Below are 19,063 nucleotides of genomic sequence, written 5' to 3'. Positions count from 1 at the left end.
TATAATTAACAATTAATTGTATCATCAAACTACATTAAAGAGACAGTGAGAGTACATAGAATATTAATTAGCTAAATAAATGTTCTTTAACCACAACTTGTTTTGTTTATAAGACCTAGAAGCAATGCTCGCGGCTACGCTCTACACTTTAGTTCGTGTACAAATTTTCCGCTGTCCTAAAACAGCTAATGCCTTTTGTTACGTTTCATTTATCAAAATTTATCATATTTTGAACAGTAAGTATTCCACAAGCATTTTAGCTAACTACTAAACATTTTGATTACCAAGAGACCTATGTAAACAGTCGCTACGGAGAAACCAAACCTTGCGAGTTACAACTTTTCTTCTCGATAATTTTAATTTATCTTTCTATTCATCCACTTAATAATAAACTATAATACGGGCATGTCTCCTCTCGACCTCAAGCGTCTATTTTGCGTGTGCGTCTTTTACATTTAAAGTAAGTAATTTTTAAAATAAAAAATCTTTAACTTAACATTTTAACTATCTTTAAGATTTGAATATAATACCTATGTAATTTAAACTTACAAATCTGGTTCAACGTCAGTATAATGCCCATCTGCGTCTACCAACCCCACCCTGATAGTGGGTAGGGTTTCATCCTCGTCATCTTCTATTTCCCCCCGGGCTTCTCTCGCTTCTCTCTCCGCGAGCGCCCGGGCTGCTATGACCTAAATTATAAAACATATTTATCAATATTAATTGAATTTTGGCAACGTCAGCTATTGAATTATTATGACGAAACCGATTTCGAATTGAATATGAATTGATATCAAGTCAAGTTTTCCATTCTCATTTTTACAATATCTTGATTATAAGAGACCCTCCGGTTATACCTACTTCCCTGTCTCGTGAAGGTGCATTGTTTTAATATAACTAATATATTATTCATCATAATTTTTCTTTAATCTTTCCTGATTTAAATTGTATAAATAACAAACTAACGCAATTTAATATCACATGATTAAAAAATTATATTGTTAGTACATTTAAACAAACTATACATAACACAAACCTGAAGTCTCCTCTGTGCTTGCGGTGTGATCTCCACAACCCTGGACCATCTTCTCGACTTCCTTTCGTATTGCCATTTATCACTCAAAGCACATTGCTCATCGTCAGAGTCGTTCTGCAAAGAAATATTTTATATTGTATTTAAATGTCTACTTTAAATCTCAATTAAAACAATTCATGAAGACAAATAATGTCATCACAATAAGATATTGCACCACGTGCACACAATATTACATCTAAATGTTGAACAGAGTTAAGATGTTAAGCTTAACTGACGTATAAAACCAAATAATATAAATAAGCACTAACTATGAATAACTTTATTAATTACGCCAGCGCTAGAGCTCAAGATATGTTGGTTAACTATTGAAATACTGCAATAGCTTAAGTCTAGCCGAAGCTCCATTGTATGAAAACTATTTTCCGTCTAGATTGCGTAGATTTTGCGGTATGCGAATGGCATCTTGCATTCCATATTCACTATTGTGAATTGCTGTTATATTGGTGTTGTGAAATATAGAGATATTAAATTTAACTAACGTCTGTATAGGTTTAGGTGTTGGGTGGATGTGACGTTTATGTTCAGTAGGCTGTTAATTTGATTGAATACTAGCCTTTACGTATATAATATGCGGACTTAATTTATAAAGTAATTTGTATTATACAAAGATATTATCCTTATAGTAACAACATCTGAATTTAAGGTAAGAAATGATCATTTCACGATAAATGGATTTTCCTTCAAAAGTTTTAGTAAAGATTCGTAAAACAATTTATTTCCTACTGTTCGAAGAGTATTATTCCAATACTCTACGTGTATAAATCTTAGACGATTATTAAAGCAGATGACAGAGGACCGTCTAGACTCGCGACATTTCTCAATTGTTTACATTTTATGAGATACACTAAAGAACTTCTATTCAGACTTTAGATACAGACATTATTCGTCTGTCTTGTTTTGCAGACCGTATAAATGTATATTGTAAACGTTTATCTATTGTAATGTGAATACATATTTTTCACATGAACTACCTTCTATAATATCTTGATATGTAATTGAGTATATTTTTTTTGATCGCGTAATTATTATTAATAAAATAAAACCAATTTATAACTCATTATTTATATATCTCATTCACAATTATTTTTCACATTATCGTAACATACTATAAGTAATTAATTTCTATTCCCAAATTCGTTGCTTTACATATTATAATATTCAAAAAAACATATATCAATATTCATATTCACAATGTAACACAAAGCCTATAAAGTTATTAACCTAAAAGGGGATTGTTAAGGATAATATATTCCTAAGCCATAGCCAAGTAAAACTAATTCGATCATACTGTAATCAATTATTGCCTCCGTTTTCATCCGACGCTCTAAACACAGTTATAATCCGATAACCGGATTATCCGAGGCTATCCTGAATATCATTGATGTTAGACCAAACGTTTATTAGATTACCAGCGGACGCTGAAGGTTAGGTCAGATCGTTCATAGCTTCTAGTGTTAGAAAAGTATATTTTCTGTTTATAGTGGTGGAACAATATTATTTAAACTGAATTGTAAGAGATTAGTAGGATGTTATACAATTTTAATACTAAAATTAATAATAGACGTGACTATTAAAATAGTAACGAAACTGCATAATATAAAAAGAAGCCAGATAATGGAAATTCAATTGTTAATGTAGGAATTCATTAAAAGTTTCAAACGTAAAATTGAACTAACAAAACATTATGAAAATCAACTAACAGAACCATAGTCCTAATTAGCAGAAGAGAGATCAACTAGTTATATCAATAATCTTGCAGTTGAGTAAATTAAAAACCGCGGCAAAAAATATTTTAATCTCTGTAATACGTATGATATAGTACGGATGGTCTTAATAAAAGCCTTCTGGGAAATCAGTGGGCGGTTAATGAAATCTTGGAAGGACAACTTGATTGAAGCGACGACAGCTAGCTTTAGTTTAGAAAAAGTTAAAGGTTTAGTCGTGAAGGATATTACATTCTTAAGTTTCATTTAAACGGCTTTATTAAAACTTGAGTTGCCTTCAAGAAGTTCTAGATTGATCTTGACGTTATTAAGCTCAGGACTAACGTTCTAAGTGCTTTTGTGTGTTATTTCAATTTATCCTGGTATTGTATTGGCACTTGACGAAGCTAAATTTCAAGGGTTAATTAAATATAATTTATTTTTTATATCTATGAAGGCTTTGTATTTTGCACAATTTCTTAAATAAGCTAAAACTAATATTTCATTTTTATAATCGACCGAATCAGTGTCTACACAAAATAATTACCTAACCAGACTCAACGTATTGACTAGATATACCAGACTATCTCAACGTATTGACTAGTATTGATTGTTTATGTCCATTCATATTTAACCATCCAGACTACATATGAGCAATGTATCCTCACAGATGGACACACCTCTTGTTGTCCGTCAAAGCCTTGTTAGTGTGAATGAGCCATTTAATCATCTTATTTTTCGCTCGCACCAATTTGTAAGAATGACGGGCCAGATCCATGATACGAGGATAAGCGAGCAAGAAAGTGTTTAGAATTTTAATAATCGAATTTAATGTGTCGTTGGATTTATTCGCTTTTGATTGATGTGATTCGTTAGGTCGTTAAATCTTGAATGGACAAACTTTTACTTTTTGTTAATCGTTCCGATCGGCGAAATTTTGAAGGGACGGTAATTGATTTTGTTTGGACGTTATGCACTTTATTAAGTAGCTATGTGTTGATAAAAAAATAGATTGTTTTTCGTATAAAAAGTTTCATTCGAGCAAGTAAACAGGTCTTTTAATATTTTCTATGAGATAAATAATTAGCAGTACTTATCTGTGTTATTTATTTCATGTCATTATACGCAAGATATGTAAGTGTTTGTCATTCAATTACAATAATTTTTTAGCATTTCACCAAAATTTCTTAAAATGAATAATACAATGTACTGCGTAGTTTACAACCCTTTCCTTTGATTCTATATAAAACCAGCAAGTCATTATAGTTACGAACGTTTATGATCATTATTCGGTCTTATATAATTAAAATATTAAGTCTATGTTCAGCCCGCGGCTTCGTTTCAAACCTTATACGAAATACCAGGAAATGTTGCATTACTTATTAAAAGTTATTAAGACACAATCAAGCTTCATGACATGAAATTCAGTAGCTTGTTCGTGAAATAAGAAACATCTTCAAGTCAATCTGAGTTTTTTTCGTTTATTAATTAGACAGTCTATTACATACATGTAACATGACCTTAAATATCAAAATAATTGTATCAAACATTACATAACGACTGTACAGTGTACGGCGCAAGTGACTCTGCAATCTTGAAATAATTTGAAGGTAATTGCAAAATTAGTATTTTTAACCTTGCATCCTGTTACAAGTTCATTGACTCGAAACAGCGTGATGGATTATATTGTGCTTCTCTTTTTTACCGGCAAGCTTTGTATCTATAGTAATTTGTAATGTTCGCCATGTGGTTTTAATTATGTTGCATTTTGTATATACTTATTCGAAAATGAGGGTGTTTTTGAAGTGCTCTGCAAAAAGTTATAGGCGGTATATGAAACTGAATTTTACAATAAAAATGGAGATTTTTTTAAAGTAGAAAATATAGATCTATTTTATTAATTAGTGGTAAAGTTAAATATTCTATAGTTCTATTCCAATGAAAATTCTTTATATAATACCTGAGTCAAGAAAATGCATGTTTATCTAATGTAAGATCTCAGCGAGCTTATAATACTTATGCCAAAAAATATTTATAAAAAAATCACACAAAAAATAATCTACAAGAGATCCTCCATAATCTTCTTCTCAAAATGTTATAACGATAACCAAAATTTATTCATATCTGCAATCGGATAACAATCTCAAACATCGAAGACTGCAGGCTACATCCCAAAACACTAAAGGAAACAATTTAAAAATTAACATCTCATTCTAAATCGTGAAATTATTATGCAAATAGCGTTCCATCGCATGATTACTGAGTAATGACCTTACTGACACCCGAAAGTACGTGATAGGCCAGTGGTTGGCAACCTTTAGATGGTGTGAATTTCACAAATACGTAATTGCTTGATAACCTGTTATTTGTGTTCCGATAATATCTGTGGTATTTATGCATGTTGTGGGAACAATGCACGTTCTGCTTGATTGATGATATTGTACTTATTTTGGATAGTAACCTAATATATACTAACGGTTTAAGTAGGTACATATAAATGAATGCATATATAATTTGGATTAATTCATCAGTTTAAATTATCACAACAATTATCTGTTGTTTATCATCAACAAATTATATTTGCAACACTTTTTGATGCAATTAATTTCACATTACGGTTTAATACTTAAACACATAATACATAATATATTATTTTTAATTATTTTTTAGGACCAAAGGTAGAGCACCTCTATGATAGACCCTTTAAGCGCCATCTCTAAATAAACATAATGACTTCACGCTTTCTTTCAACATATTTATCAACACGTTGTATCATTCTAATGAAAGCGAAATTCATGACTAATCTTATTAAGATTTTCTTACGAATATATGTATAAAGTATGATGAACGGTCGTATTAATTATTGTAGATTTCTACAACAAAATTTATGGTGAGAAGAAATTAAAGATGTAAAATGATTAAGTTTCTTAAAAAAATTTTTACAATATATATTTTGCAGTATAAGTGTCGAAGTTCTGAAGGATTTAGTGATAAAAGACAGGTCAGGTATAATTTATAATATGTGTGTATGTACATATACCTATTACTGTATACCTAGCATTTGAAATGCTTTCCTAAACTACGTATGAAATATTGCAACATAATGTATGCAGCAATCGATATGTTACGGCTAAAGGTAGGTGAGAACATAAACTTAAGATTAGCCGGCTAAACTTAGGTTTATTTTCGACGAGGTGTTAATGTTAGTTTGTTCTATCTTTAGCCGGCTAAACTTAAGTGTAACCGCAGGCCCGTGGCTAAAAATGTCGGGGTGGGTAGATTTGGTTACTATAATACATGTAAGGAACAGGGCGAGTGTTTTCTGGCACTTCGCCGGCTGCTGCCGCAGCACGCTCGCTGCGCTCGCTCGGCTCGTGCGGGTCTTAAGAGTTCTAACCTAACCTAACCTAGCCACCAGCTTTCTGCCCTGAGTCGGGGTGGGTAGATTTGGTTACTATAATACATGTAAGGAACAGGGCGAGTGTTTTCTGGCACTGTGCGGGCCCCTCAAGCCCTCCACCGGCCCGGCGCTAACCAAATCTACCCACCCCGACATTTTTAGCCACGGGCCTGCGGTTACACTTAAGTTTAGCCGGCTAAAGATAGAACAAACTAACATTAACACCTCGTCGAAAATAAACCTAAGTTTAGCCGGCTAATCTTAAGTTTATGTTCTCACCTACCTTTAGCCGTGACAGATACACTATTTAGGTCAAGTTTGCACGAGAGCTTATTAATTTAAAAAGGATGGAGTATATGTTATAAAATTATCTACTATTTCTTCTCAATTTATTTGACGAAAAGAATTTTGATATACAAATTCATTCGTTATCTCATAAATAAATTTACAAATTTAAAAATAAAAATACTTTTTAAAAATTTACTGATTTTCTTCCACGGATGTTTCCCTATGTTCTATAAACTCGTTCTAATACGGAGCTTTTTCTTATTATCATGTATGTATTTTTCACAAGTGTCTACTTCATATGATGTAGATTGTATCATGTTCAAAACAGCAGAGTTCACACATATTATCAAACTAACGGTGAACAAGTCTCAAAGACAAAATAACCTAACCTAACTACGGCGCGGTGCTTAGCGAATGCTTTTAGTGCCACAACTTATTTAACGGGTTTAAAATGCAATTCCAATCCTATTAAACGACGCCGCTGACATTTAGGCTACTAGATAGGATATTACGCTAGAAATTGAGCGTTGTAACGTGGTTATGTAATTTTTGTAAGTGCTCCGTCACGGTGCATATTTACTTTAAACTCTTCAGGTGGATGTTCATCTCAGATTAATTATTGAAATACTGATTGCAAAGGACCTTTATGCTTACGATACTGTTCATTATCAGATAAAAGTTGCAATAGCTTTTCCTTCGTGGAATCTCACTTGCAACTCAAATACATAAATTCATATAGGTTTAAATCAAACTAGTAGTGTCTCAGCGGGCTATCGTTAAGCACTTCGCATTTGCTACCACGGGGTTTCTTCGTTTTCCATTGATTGGATACTGTATCTAATGCAATGTGGTTAACGCCGAATGCAGCTTAGGAATGATACTTCGTTGATAAAACGTTTTTGTAACCATATAATGGTTTGTTATACGGGTCACGTCGGTTGCAGTTTTTACTGCGCGTGAGAAACGTAGTGTTCATTAATACAATGTTTTATACCTTTAACTACGTAGGTGCTTAGTTAGAGAGACCTTTAAGACTAGGAATTTATAGGTTTGTGAAGTAAGTAAAAGGATACTGTCATGTTTAAAATTTGTTATTAATAATCACACTTTAAGGTAGGCGATATTATTTTGTTGTGAGATTATTATTCGTAGGTTTTAAAAATGGTATTTTTTGTATTTAATAACGTTACTTCAAACATGTATTTTTTTTGTAAATATCATTAAAGCGTGCTACTATTTGCATTTGTAAACTTAACGTGCATATAAAGATTTGCTTGCAAAATGGCGCAACTTAACGCGCATTTTTTTAAATTTGTTTTAAAATATCTTACCACAACAATTTATGTGTGTTGTTAATTAGTTTACCCACCTATGTAAACATACCGACATACATATACAATGCAATTCAATAGAACAAGGGATAACGAAATTTAATTTCATTCATCTCGGTACTCCGTCTTCGTCATACCATTCAATTTGGAGGTAAATATATCCTTCGTGAGTTGATTAATTGCGTTTTCTGCGTGGCAGGGGATGTATTAATTCGGGATCTGGATATTAATGAAGTGCTCTGATCGCAACTTAATGTTGACACGGTAAGAATGAGGATAGTTTTATTCACTTCAGGATTTAGTTCTTCTATTGGGCGCTGGGTTTTTTTATAAGTGAAACAAATTTGAATGTACAATGAAAGGGCATTGTACATTCAAATTTGTTTCACTGATTTTTTTATATAAGATTATAATATAAGCTTTGAAATAAAGTTTATATGTACCAAATACCTTTCGGGTGTAACGATATTGCGATAAGTTACAGTGTATGTATGTAATGATTTTTTAAATCCTTACTGCTAAGATTATAAAATTAAAAATATTGTATTTGAGTATGAAGATGTGTCCTAGCGAAAGCCGAAAGAGAGTCTATATCGATTTAATATATTTTTATAGGCCGATCATGCAAATAAGTTTTTACTAGCCAACTTTATAAGTATAACAATAATACACTTATGTTATCAAAACAACCAAAAGCCAAAGCGACTAACATAGGTATTATCAAAGCAAATACAAACAAGTAAATAGAAAGTATATTCCAACTATGATTCCGACACTCAATGCTCAATGTTGTCAATGAAACCGCACTTAAATAAGAGTAAAAGATGATTATGTAAAAACGATTAGGTTGGAAACGGAAAGTTGGAGTTGATTTCATTCCTATATCGGTTTTCACTAGCGCTATCACGATTAGTACGTGCTGCGTTCACTTCTACTATTCTATGAATTGCATTTGGTAATTGATTTTCCTCTTTTTACGTTAGTTATTAAGAATTGGAGGTTGTTTTTTTTAATAAAACGGATAATAGTACAAAATATTAGTCACAAAGGAAATGTAAGAGACACGAATCTAATTTCGATGCTTTTCTCGTCTATTTAATTGTAATAAAATGTGTAAATTTTATTATTTCTACTTGACGGTTTCTGGAAAGTTTTCTATACATTTTATGTCACATGTTACTTTTACCAATATAATAAAAAAAAAATCCGCCCTTCTCACACATTTCAGTAAAAAATAAACTGTTCAAAGTTATGACAGACACTTTTGAGTAATTTTATTTAAAATTGGACTTTAAAACCCGTAATTTAAGGCATATTATTGGATTTAAAATGCGATTCAGTCAAATAAATCGCAAGCAAATGCTTTAAGAAGTCTCAAGTACCAGATTACGTTGATTGTATCGTATCGAAGTTACAATCGAATGATGTTGCAAAATAATATAGTTAGTATCAATAAAACTGATCTTTATCAATCGATGTCAATGTGGTATAAAATCTGGAACCGATTTTATAACATTATATTTGCTGGTAAATTAAGCAAACATAAATTTAGTTCCCGTTAAAATACAGAATCAATAATAATAACCTTAAATGGTTTAAAAACATCAGACACATATTTAAAGTGTTTTATAAAAGTAAATTTGCTCTTATCTTTTTCAAATATAATTAAGCATGTTCGCTTTGTAATGCAATATTTAATAATCCAAAATTGAATTTTTAATTTAGCTTCTGTTATTCAAATAGCTATTCAAGGTATGTTTAAAGATTATTTTTTTTTTAATTTATGAAGGAAATTTAATAATATGCTCACATAATGTGTAGAGAAATATTGATGTATTGGAAATATATTCTTAAGATATTAGCCATTATTATTTGATGCAAAATTGTAATATTTACCTTCATATAATTCGTTAAGGTCAGTCTACAAACACGAGTTTTCACATAAGCTAGTAAAACACACATCTAAACAGAGCATAGGGATGTCATTAAATCTAGACTTTAGATAGCAAGTCGTAAACGCTCAAGTTTTATTCAAGTTATCGGCGAGCTTTTAGCAAATGTACTAAAGAAGCTTGTTAAATAATGGACATTGTAAAAACGAGTTCTTATTTGCACAAATGCGGGGGACGACGTTTAGGACGTGTAACATAGTATAGGAAGTTGTTTCCGATACGAACTATATATTGAGAACTGTATTGGCTGAATTTTCGTGTAGTACGTCATCAATTGCAGCGTATTTGGTTGTAATTCAGAAAATTTGTAAAGCATTAACATTATTTATTTTCCTTCGTCGCGTACATTTCTATATTTTGATTGGTTACAAAATGAACCGTCGACGCGATAAACGTCAACGGCACACCAGACGCTTCGTTCTGGAATTGAAGGTCTGCTGCATTTCACTTAAACAAACTTACCGATCTCTTCTGATGGTGATGGTGCTCTAGCTTCATGTTGGCACATCTGTTGAGCGCGGTTAGCCGCCGGAACAGGGACTGTAACGAGTCTGCGTCTAGGAACGGGTGGTCGTTCTGCACGCCAGACACGTCGATCGGGAATTGGAGGTCTGGAACAAAATTTTGATTTGAAATCTTATAAATTATATGCAAAGTTTGTGAAGTTTATAAAATGAAATGGGTTGAAAGACAAAATATAAACAACTAGGCAAATTAATTCGTTTGAGAATAAAGTAATAATCCATGATGTATGATTTTTATACACCTTTTTAGTATTTACCTACAAAAAGCCACTACAAGCTCTTAATTTATCGAATCCCACTAATTAAGCTAGCAAAATTTTAAACATCTCTTGTCGAGCTATTCTTGTAAATTTTCTGAAAGACCGAACAAAACAAGACTTGCAAAATGAAACAATAGAAAGTGTATTCCCATTAAACAACAGAAGTTTATGATTGGAAATCTCAAAGTATTTGTAATAGATCAAAGGACGTAACAGTGAATCGCGCCAGTAATTGTTACCGGCCCAATGAACAGAATAACAAGGCTTTTGGGAGGTATTTTCTGATGTTGTATTGATAAATGTTTTATATGATTTTCAACCTTTTTATGGGCATTTAGCGATAGTCTAAATAGAGAAGCTACAAATAGATAAGTATTTTCCGAAAATTTCGTTACTAATAAATATGTTTTTAGGTCTGTTTATATGTTTTACGTAAACTCACTAAAAAGAAAGAAAACCATTATTTAAATTAATATAACACCTATTAATTATTACCCTTACTTATAGTATAAGAAATATTTTATTATTTCTCTTGACATCATAAAAACATGTTAGTCGTCAATAGGTATAAAAACAAAAACTACGATGTTCTATTTTTTTGCAAAAACACTTGACAGCCCAAATCCCATACCATCCCAAGCTCTAGAACAATCCATCATTTAGCACAAATACACACACGTCCGAAACACGCAATTATTTTCGTATTATCTCCGTAACAATAGAAATGTCACTCAACAAACCCTACATCATCCTAAATATCGTTAACAATTGTCACTATAAGCACAGATAATATAATATTATTATAATGATTGACGTGCAGGTAAAATGTTGTGTAACAAACAATTTGAAGCCATTTTGATTTGTGAATTTAGCAGGTTTCAGCGGGGTATTGTCGTTGAAAGAAAACATTCGAATGATGATTTGATTTCCATGAAATTACGATCATTAATCAAAGCATTTTTTTAATATAAATAAAGATTATGTATGAGTGAATGATATTAATCGTTATTTTGGAAATGTTTGCTGTCTTATAAGGACTTACCAAATTCATGTTTAAAATAAGACATTTACTTCATAATGAAATAAATTTTGAGGTATGTGTACCCGTAAGCCAATTTTAACGATGTTCTGGGAATGTACTTAAATAATAATATGCTAGGTTTGTCATTAGCAATATAGCTTACAAATTATATAATTTCTGTAACTAGGTTAACGAAGTAATCATTATAAATAACCAATACTAATGTAAAAGTGATTGGTTTCCATTAATAATTGATAACATGAATGTAGTAAATAAATTTACTATTTATTTTACATTAGTATATTCATTGACTACATAGTAGAGGTAAGGAGGTAATTGTACGAGAAGTTATCTTCAGCGAAATATAAATAAATAATTTGGAAAATCCAAAAGTGCACGCCTCATAATTTTTTTAATAATTATTTATTAATAGTCCGGGATACATCGCCCATTTTTGCAAGTGATTACTATCAAGCTAATTTTTTGTGAGTAGCTTTATTTTGATGAGATGCCCAATAATTTCATGTACGAAACTCTCGATTGTGGTAGCTTACAGAGGTAACAAGGATAAAAATTTTTGATTTGACGGTTCTCAAATATTTATTACGCAATTTGTAGGGCAATATGTCTGTTGAATTATATAAGTATTAAATAAGTGAAAATAAAAAAATCAGCTGGTTAGTAATCATTTATGATGACTTCGTTATCGATACACATTAGAAAGGGGGACTCTTTGATCAAACCATAGATTTTGTAGGACAAATATTTTTTCGAAGAATTTAGATAATTATCTTGAGATTGAACAAAAAAAAACATTCAGTTAGTAATTAATATTTGAGAACGATCAAATCAAAATATTTTATCCTTGTTTCCTCTGGTAGCTACCACAATCGAGAGTTTTGTACATGAAATTATTGGGCATCTCATCAAAATAAAGCTACTCACGAAAAATTAGCTTGATAGTAATCACTTGCAAAAATGGGCGATGTATCCCGGACTATAATTATTATTTTTGTTTATTTAATAACAATTAAACCACATCGAATCAGACCCTGAAAAATGAAAGGGTTCTATTCCTGAGCATACTCAAGCGTAAGAGAAAAAAAAAGACTCGATTAGTAAAGTATTTCGGTCGCTATCGTTTTAACAAGAAAATCCTCCGCACATATTCCTATCCTTCTTCCTATCCTATAAACTGCGTGCTCCTAAAGTAAAACCTCAAATCCTCTTGCAGAGAAATTTTGCTGGAATGGATCTTGATAGACTGAATCAGGATGCGTGCAAGATTGACTGGAGTCTTGTGTACGATGCAAGTGACGTAAATGAAATGGTAAATGTGTTTAATTCTTTACTGGTGAATTTATATGACCATCATGCTCCTGTAAAACGGGTAAAAGTTAAACACTTACCAGCTCCATGGCTAACTGACGACATTAAATCGATAATAAATTCTAAAAATAGGGCTAAAGCAAAATTAAGATCAAACAACTCTCCTGCTAACCGGGACAAATACAATAAGATTAGGAATCACTGCAATACACTATGTAGAGATGCTCAGCGGCGCCATATCTATAATTCAGTCGAGGACGGCGACACGGCCAAGGTTTGGAAATTTCTAAAATCCTTAGGAGTTGGTAAACAACAGCAGCCTTCTCTTCCAAATAACATCAATATCGATCAGATGAACCAACATTTCACAAAAAATCTTGTTAACTTCGATTCAAATCATAAATCACAAACTTTAAATAATCTTTCTTCTTATCAAACTCCTAATTATCAACCGTTCCATTTCAGGCAATTCTCCGATTGTGATGTTAAGAAGAGCATTTCATCGATTTCTTCTAAAGCCGTTGGTGGTGATTGTATTAGCCGCAGTATGATCCTTCCTATTATTGATATCCTTACACCTGTAATAACTTTCATATTTAACTCTTCCATCTCCTCTGGCATATTTCCGGATGCCTGGAAAAATGCAGACGTTCTACCCTTACCTAAAAAAATCCATCCTGCATCCTTTTCCGATTATCGTCCAATCTCCATCCTCCCTTTCTTATCCAAAGCACTGGAACGTTTAGTCCACGAACAGTTAACCCGTTTCCTCAACAAAAACTCCATCTTAAATCCTTGTCAATCTGGCTTCCGTCCTGGGCATAGTACGGCTACTGCACTCACTAAGATCACTGACGATATTCGAGCGGGAATCGATGACAAGCAGCTCACTATTCTTACCTTACTGGATTTCAGTAACGCGTTCAACACTGTAGACTTTGATATCCTAGTGAGCTTGCTTCGCTCCATTAACATATCTCCAACGGTGATTGCGTGGTTTCAAAGTTACTTGCTGGGGCGTCAGCAACGAATCAAAGTTGATAGTACTTTCTCAACTTGGTCAAGCATCACTGCTGGCGTTCCACAAGGTGGCGTCCTTTCTCCTCTCCTCTTTTCCATATTTATTAATAATATCACTGTTTCCCTTACTTCGCTCTCACATATGTATGCAGATGATCTCCAAATCTATACTCGTTCAACTCTCGAAGATTTACCATCTGCTATTCGATTGATGAATAAGGATCTTGCCTCGATAGTAGCTTGGAGTAGATCATACGGTTTGGGAGTCAATCCATCAAAGACTCAATCTATTATCATCGGGAGTCCCAGTTTCATTTCGAGGATTGACTGGTCAATTCTTCCTCCTATTACTGTAGATAACACAATTATACCGGTAAGTGATTCGGTTAAAAATCTTGGTGTTATGTTTGATCGCACTTTATCTTGGCACAAACAAATTAACGAACTGAGTAAGAAGGTATTTGCTGCATCACATTCGTTAAGACGTATTCGGAATTTCTTACCCATTCCAACAAAAATTTCTCTTGCACAGTCCCTCCTCCTTCCCATCCTCGATTATTCCGACATTTGCTATACTGACCTTACTGAATTGCAATTGGACAAACTTGAACGGCTGCAAAATGTTTGTATAAGATTCGTATTTGGCCTCCGCAAGTATGATCACGTCACAGAATACCGTATGAGGCTCAAATGGTTACCCATACGTCTACGTCGCAACATGCATGTACTTACATCTTTGTACAAAATCCTTTTCTATCCTCAAGCCCCTGTCTACCTTAAAGAAAAATTTGAATTTCGTTCGAATGTTGATTTAAATCTGCGCTGCACTGGCAATTTGCTATTGAAAATTCCTCCCCATAAATCAAAATTTTACCACAAATCCTTCCATATACAGTCGATACTTCTTTGGAACGCTCTGCCAATTGAAATCAGACGTGCGAAATCGCTGAACATATTTAAAAATTTAGTTTTCAACCATTTCTTCTCCCAAATAAATTGTTAGTATCCTTATATTTTATTTAATAATTGTATTGTATAGGTATATATATATTATGTATTGTATATTATGTGTACGTATATATTAATATGTATATAATGTAAAAGTAGGTATTCTTAAATTATCTTTATTACATATTATTATGTATTTATAATATAAGTAGTTGTATGGTTTAAATATACTGTAATTCTTTTTCATTGCTGCACCACCTATTGTTTTCACCTCTTTCTTATAATTAAAAATCCTACCCATAGGTTGCCTGGTAGAAATCGCTTAGTAGCGATAAGGCCGCCTTTTTAGCTTTATAATCATATTGTCTGTTTCTTTTTTTACGTGTATTTACATGGTGCTGAATAAAGTGTATTTATTTATTATTTATTATTTATTATCCTCCGCACATACAGACATACGGACGTCCAAGACAGAACTTTTTTAAACTGTTTTTTAACTAGTTTAAATAACAAAAATGACATCAAAAATATCATGAATGTTAAAAATAGTGTTTTTTCTTAATATGTGTGTGTATGTGTTATAGTCAAAGTCCGATACACAGTCTCTTCGCGGAAGGACTGGTTTATCCTAGGTTTGGCCAAAGCCATCAGTCAATCCCCGAAATACATTTCAATTTCGCCCTTTGCCTGAAGTATTTTTAGTCAAACCCAGGAGCTCCTAACTTTTCAGTCATACGTCGAAAGTAAATTATTCTGTTTCGGTTTTGGCCTAGTCAATCCTAGAAGCGACTGCAATTCTTCTAAATTATTAAAACAATTAACATTAATGCCTCACCATGTCAGAAAAATGATTAATTTGTCACTTTAATTACCTAAGAAATTATTAAAACAATTAACATTAAAGTTAATGCCTCACCATGTCAGAAAAATGATTAATTTTTCATTTTAATTACAGAAATTATTAAAACAATAAACATCAAAATTTTAAAAATGTTATTTTTTTATACTAAATCTTATACAAACTAACCTCCGTATATTCCAAAGCATTTATTTATTTATTTTATACTTTATTGCACATCGTACAAAAGGCGGGCCTTATGCCACACGGCATTCTCTCAAATCATCTCAAATATAAAAGTGAAAATCACGTAAGCTGACCAATCAGGTGTCAGAACTGGCAGAGTTTTAAGCGGTTCTTAAGACTTGAAAGCTGCTTAAATGATAAAATGCTTCCAAATATACGAAGATAAGACACTTCATACCTATATCGGAGTTTGACTCGTCAAACCCCGATTTAATAAAATTGTGTTTTGACGTTTGCCTGACCAAATTAGTCTCTCCCAGGTTTGACGAAAATTGTTTAGTCAAAGGCCGAAAATTTACATTTGTTTGGGCTTTGACTAAGTCATTCAGTCTGACCTGAGGATTGACCAGTCCAACCTAGGAGCGCCGGAGCTTCGGAGTTTGCCTATAACATATGTATTATCTTACAAGTGCAATGTATGATACATAAAGACATTTTAAGTTTGAAAAATCAGATGTTTTGCGCGAAGTGACAGTAGTACCCACCTCAACGCTTCGCTTATGAGGCGTGCAAAATAAACGACGCATAAATTCAAATCTAAACATAATTTTGTCGTATTCATCCCTTTAAACTTTAAAGGGTCCTCTGAAAAAATATTATCTCCGTTAACCAGAGGAAATGTGGCGTAAAATAAAGCAGTTAGCTTCGTTTTCCGCGAATTAGAAAAATACAGCAATATTATGACATCAGAATGCTTATAATTGGGTTGGTTTCAACCACAGATTATGTCAACAGACGCGGTAAACCACTGTTACTTTGTCGACTCAATTGAGTTTGCTAATTGTTGCTACATGAGCTTTAGTGTTCAAATAGGATTAGGAGAATACTTTTTAACATCCAAGATTTTATAATTAAAGTTTTGCTACTATTCTGCGTTTGTTTTTTTAGGTACTGTCCATCTGATTTGCAACAAATCGATCGATAATAAATAGAATTTTTATTAAACATTAAATTGTAATTTAGGCTTTATTTTTCGAGTTTAATAATTTATTTGTACATAATATCTCGAATTAAAATTGTGGGAAGTATATTATTAACGTGTTACGACGTATGTCAGAACCAAAAAGTTACACGTGATCCACATTTTGAAGAACATAATTTAATTTATCGAAGGGTTATAAAATCATTATTGATGATGCCATAACAAATATACTATGTTATGGAGAAACAGAAACTCAATTAAATCGATTTTAAAACATTCTAGAATGTCCAAGAACGTTCCGGCTTTTTCATTTCCCTGGCGTCAGTTGGAAGCTTTAATTAAACGCCCGTATGTGACCGATTTATCCCGATTCGCTGGCCTCTGAAAATTTTGTTCACAATAAAGGCTAGGTCATCCACGTGCTAGCGCTCGTGTAGTCCTGGTACAATATTGTATTGTTTAAAATTATAAGTCAGGTTTGCGAAGCGTGTAATTTTTTTTTAAAGAACGTTGAATTTGTTGAGGTTTTTAATTAATACGCGGTTGTGAATGTTTTGTTTACTTTTATATGCAATTTAATTCAAATACATGGGCTTTTGGCCTTGTGAATAAAGTTTTTGCTGCGTTGGTGCGGGAAGTATAGGTAAGTACAATATATAATTATTATACCCTAATGACCAGAGATTCATGGTTCTGGTTCCTAAAATTTTTAAATCGTTTAACGACGAAGACTGTCTTATAAAAAAGCTATTTATTTATTTTGACGGATTAATTTTTAAAATCAATATCTATAACAACATCTGAAGTCTGAACTATCACAATATAGTAAAGTGCGTATTCTTTCAATAGGTACTTCCCCACAAAATGTATTTTCCATCCAGATTGTATAGTTTACTAGCTGTTGCCCGCGACTTCGTCCGTGATTCGGTCGTTTTTCGTCATTCGTCGTTTAAAAAAAATACGTGACACTTTATTTTTGAATGTTCTTAATTGTCTCTAATAAAATTTAACTACATTAAAATTGAATACTCTGATAAGAAAATCTTAAAATCATCGAAAATCATAGACATCGAATATCTGAGGAAAACATGAATGAATGTGATTTAAATTCTACATTTCTTAGTAATTAAAATAATAATCTAAATTAAATGTAGATTAACAGTTTGAGCGCACCATTATAGAATATGTACCTAAGTAATAAATTACATTAGTTTACATAGTAACTTTACTAAAAACACGATGACTTTCTTTCGCGCTCGGTACCACAAACTAAACATGTTTGTGGTACGTGGCCCGCGTCACTTTACCCCCCACGAGTTCCCCTCCGTTGCTATGCGAAAATACATTCGTCGCCCTACTGTAGGAAAAATTGTAATACTGCGGCCTGGGCGTTATAACACGCTCAGGGAATTCCTGAGTGCTGATAGACTTCCGTCTATCGGCATTTATACCAATTTTATATTAATATCACCATCTTGAGGAAAAGCTTCTAATGTCGATTTAAAACGCATATATACGGATTAACCTGATGAATTAACATGTTCTAAAATTGTGAAATGAGTTCAGTTTTAAATTCGGGAAATATTGATTTCTTGTATTCGATTATTCGTCGTAGTCGAATACAAAATATATTTAAAGAAACTTAGGTTGGCCTTCAGGCAAAAGGGATCCTATCAAATGATAAACTTGACCTTGTATCTTAAAAGTAAGAATGAAAGGAGCATCTGATAATTGTTGAGCACCAAAGGATCATTTAAAACGCAATACTATAAGAGCTAATATTGTCTAAGAACTGTTTAGATTGCACATGTTCCTCTAAAACTTAAAAGTAGTGATTTCAAAGGTTCCGGCGTATCTTCAAACGAAAGCCGACTCCTTACTCCACTTTAAAGCATTACAAAAAGAACATACTACGTTAATATCGCCTATACAGAAGATGATCTGTAATCAATTGTGAGGTTATAAGCAAACCCACTTTTATATTATTTTGTCGGACCACACCACCGAATTTGTAGATTGATCTTCTATGTTTACCTCTAAGTCATTAAGACTATGTCGAAATCTGTCTGCAATAAGACGGGCCTCTCGCTATTCGTCCGTTTAAAGAGACCAATAGTTTCAATTCTTAATCTTTCATTAAACAAACTTATTAATCGTTCTTGTCTCAAATAATGGTAATATTCGC

The 19,063-nt window shown here is 32.5% G+C and overlaps 1 protein-coding gene and 1 pseudogene across 3 annotated transcripts in view; one reads left to right on the top strand and one right to left on the bottom strand.

The window, feature by feature from the left end:
- cv-c (RhoGTPase activating protein) overlaps positions 1 to 19,063 on the bottom strand; it is a 239,407-nt gene that overhangs the window by 23,742 nt on the left and 196,602 nt on the right. For both annotated transcript variants that reach the window (XM_089708052.1, XM_089708053.1), the window contains exons 3-5: positions 10,233 to 10,381; positions 1,037 to 1,150; positions 550 to 692 (exon numbers count right to left, since the gene is read on the bottom strand). In XM_089708052.1, coding sequence (XP_089564178.1) covers positions 550 to 692; positions 1,037 to 1,150; positions 10,233 to 10,381 — 406 coding nt within the window. The remainder of the gene's footprint in view (positions 1 to 549; positions 693 to 1,036; positions 1,151 to 10,232; positions 10,382 to 19,063) is intronic.
- The window catches only part of LOC149479552 (uncharacterized), a 217,863-nt pseudogene that overhangs the window by 138,199 nt on the left and 60,601 nt on the right, over positions 1 to 19,063 (top strand). The gene's annotated exons all lie outside the window — the stretch shown is intronic.

Source organism: Colias philodice, chromosome 20, assembly GCF_061535455.1.
Source record: "Colias philodice isolate Cphi_HAF_F1 chromosome 20, ilColPhil1 Martin Lab GWU primary, whole genome shotgun sequence".
NCBI lineage: Eukaryota > Metazoa > Arthropoda > Insecta > Lepidoptera > Pieridae > Colias > Colias philodice.
The sequence above is the reverse complement of the archived record's forward strand: the minus strand, read 5'-3'. Positions and strand labels throughout refer to the sequence as shown.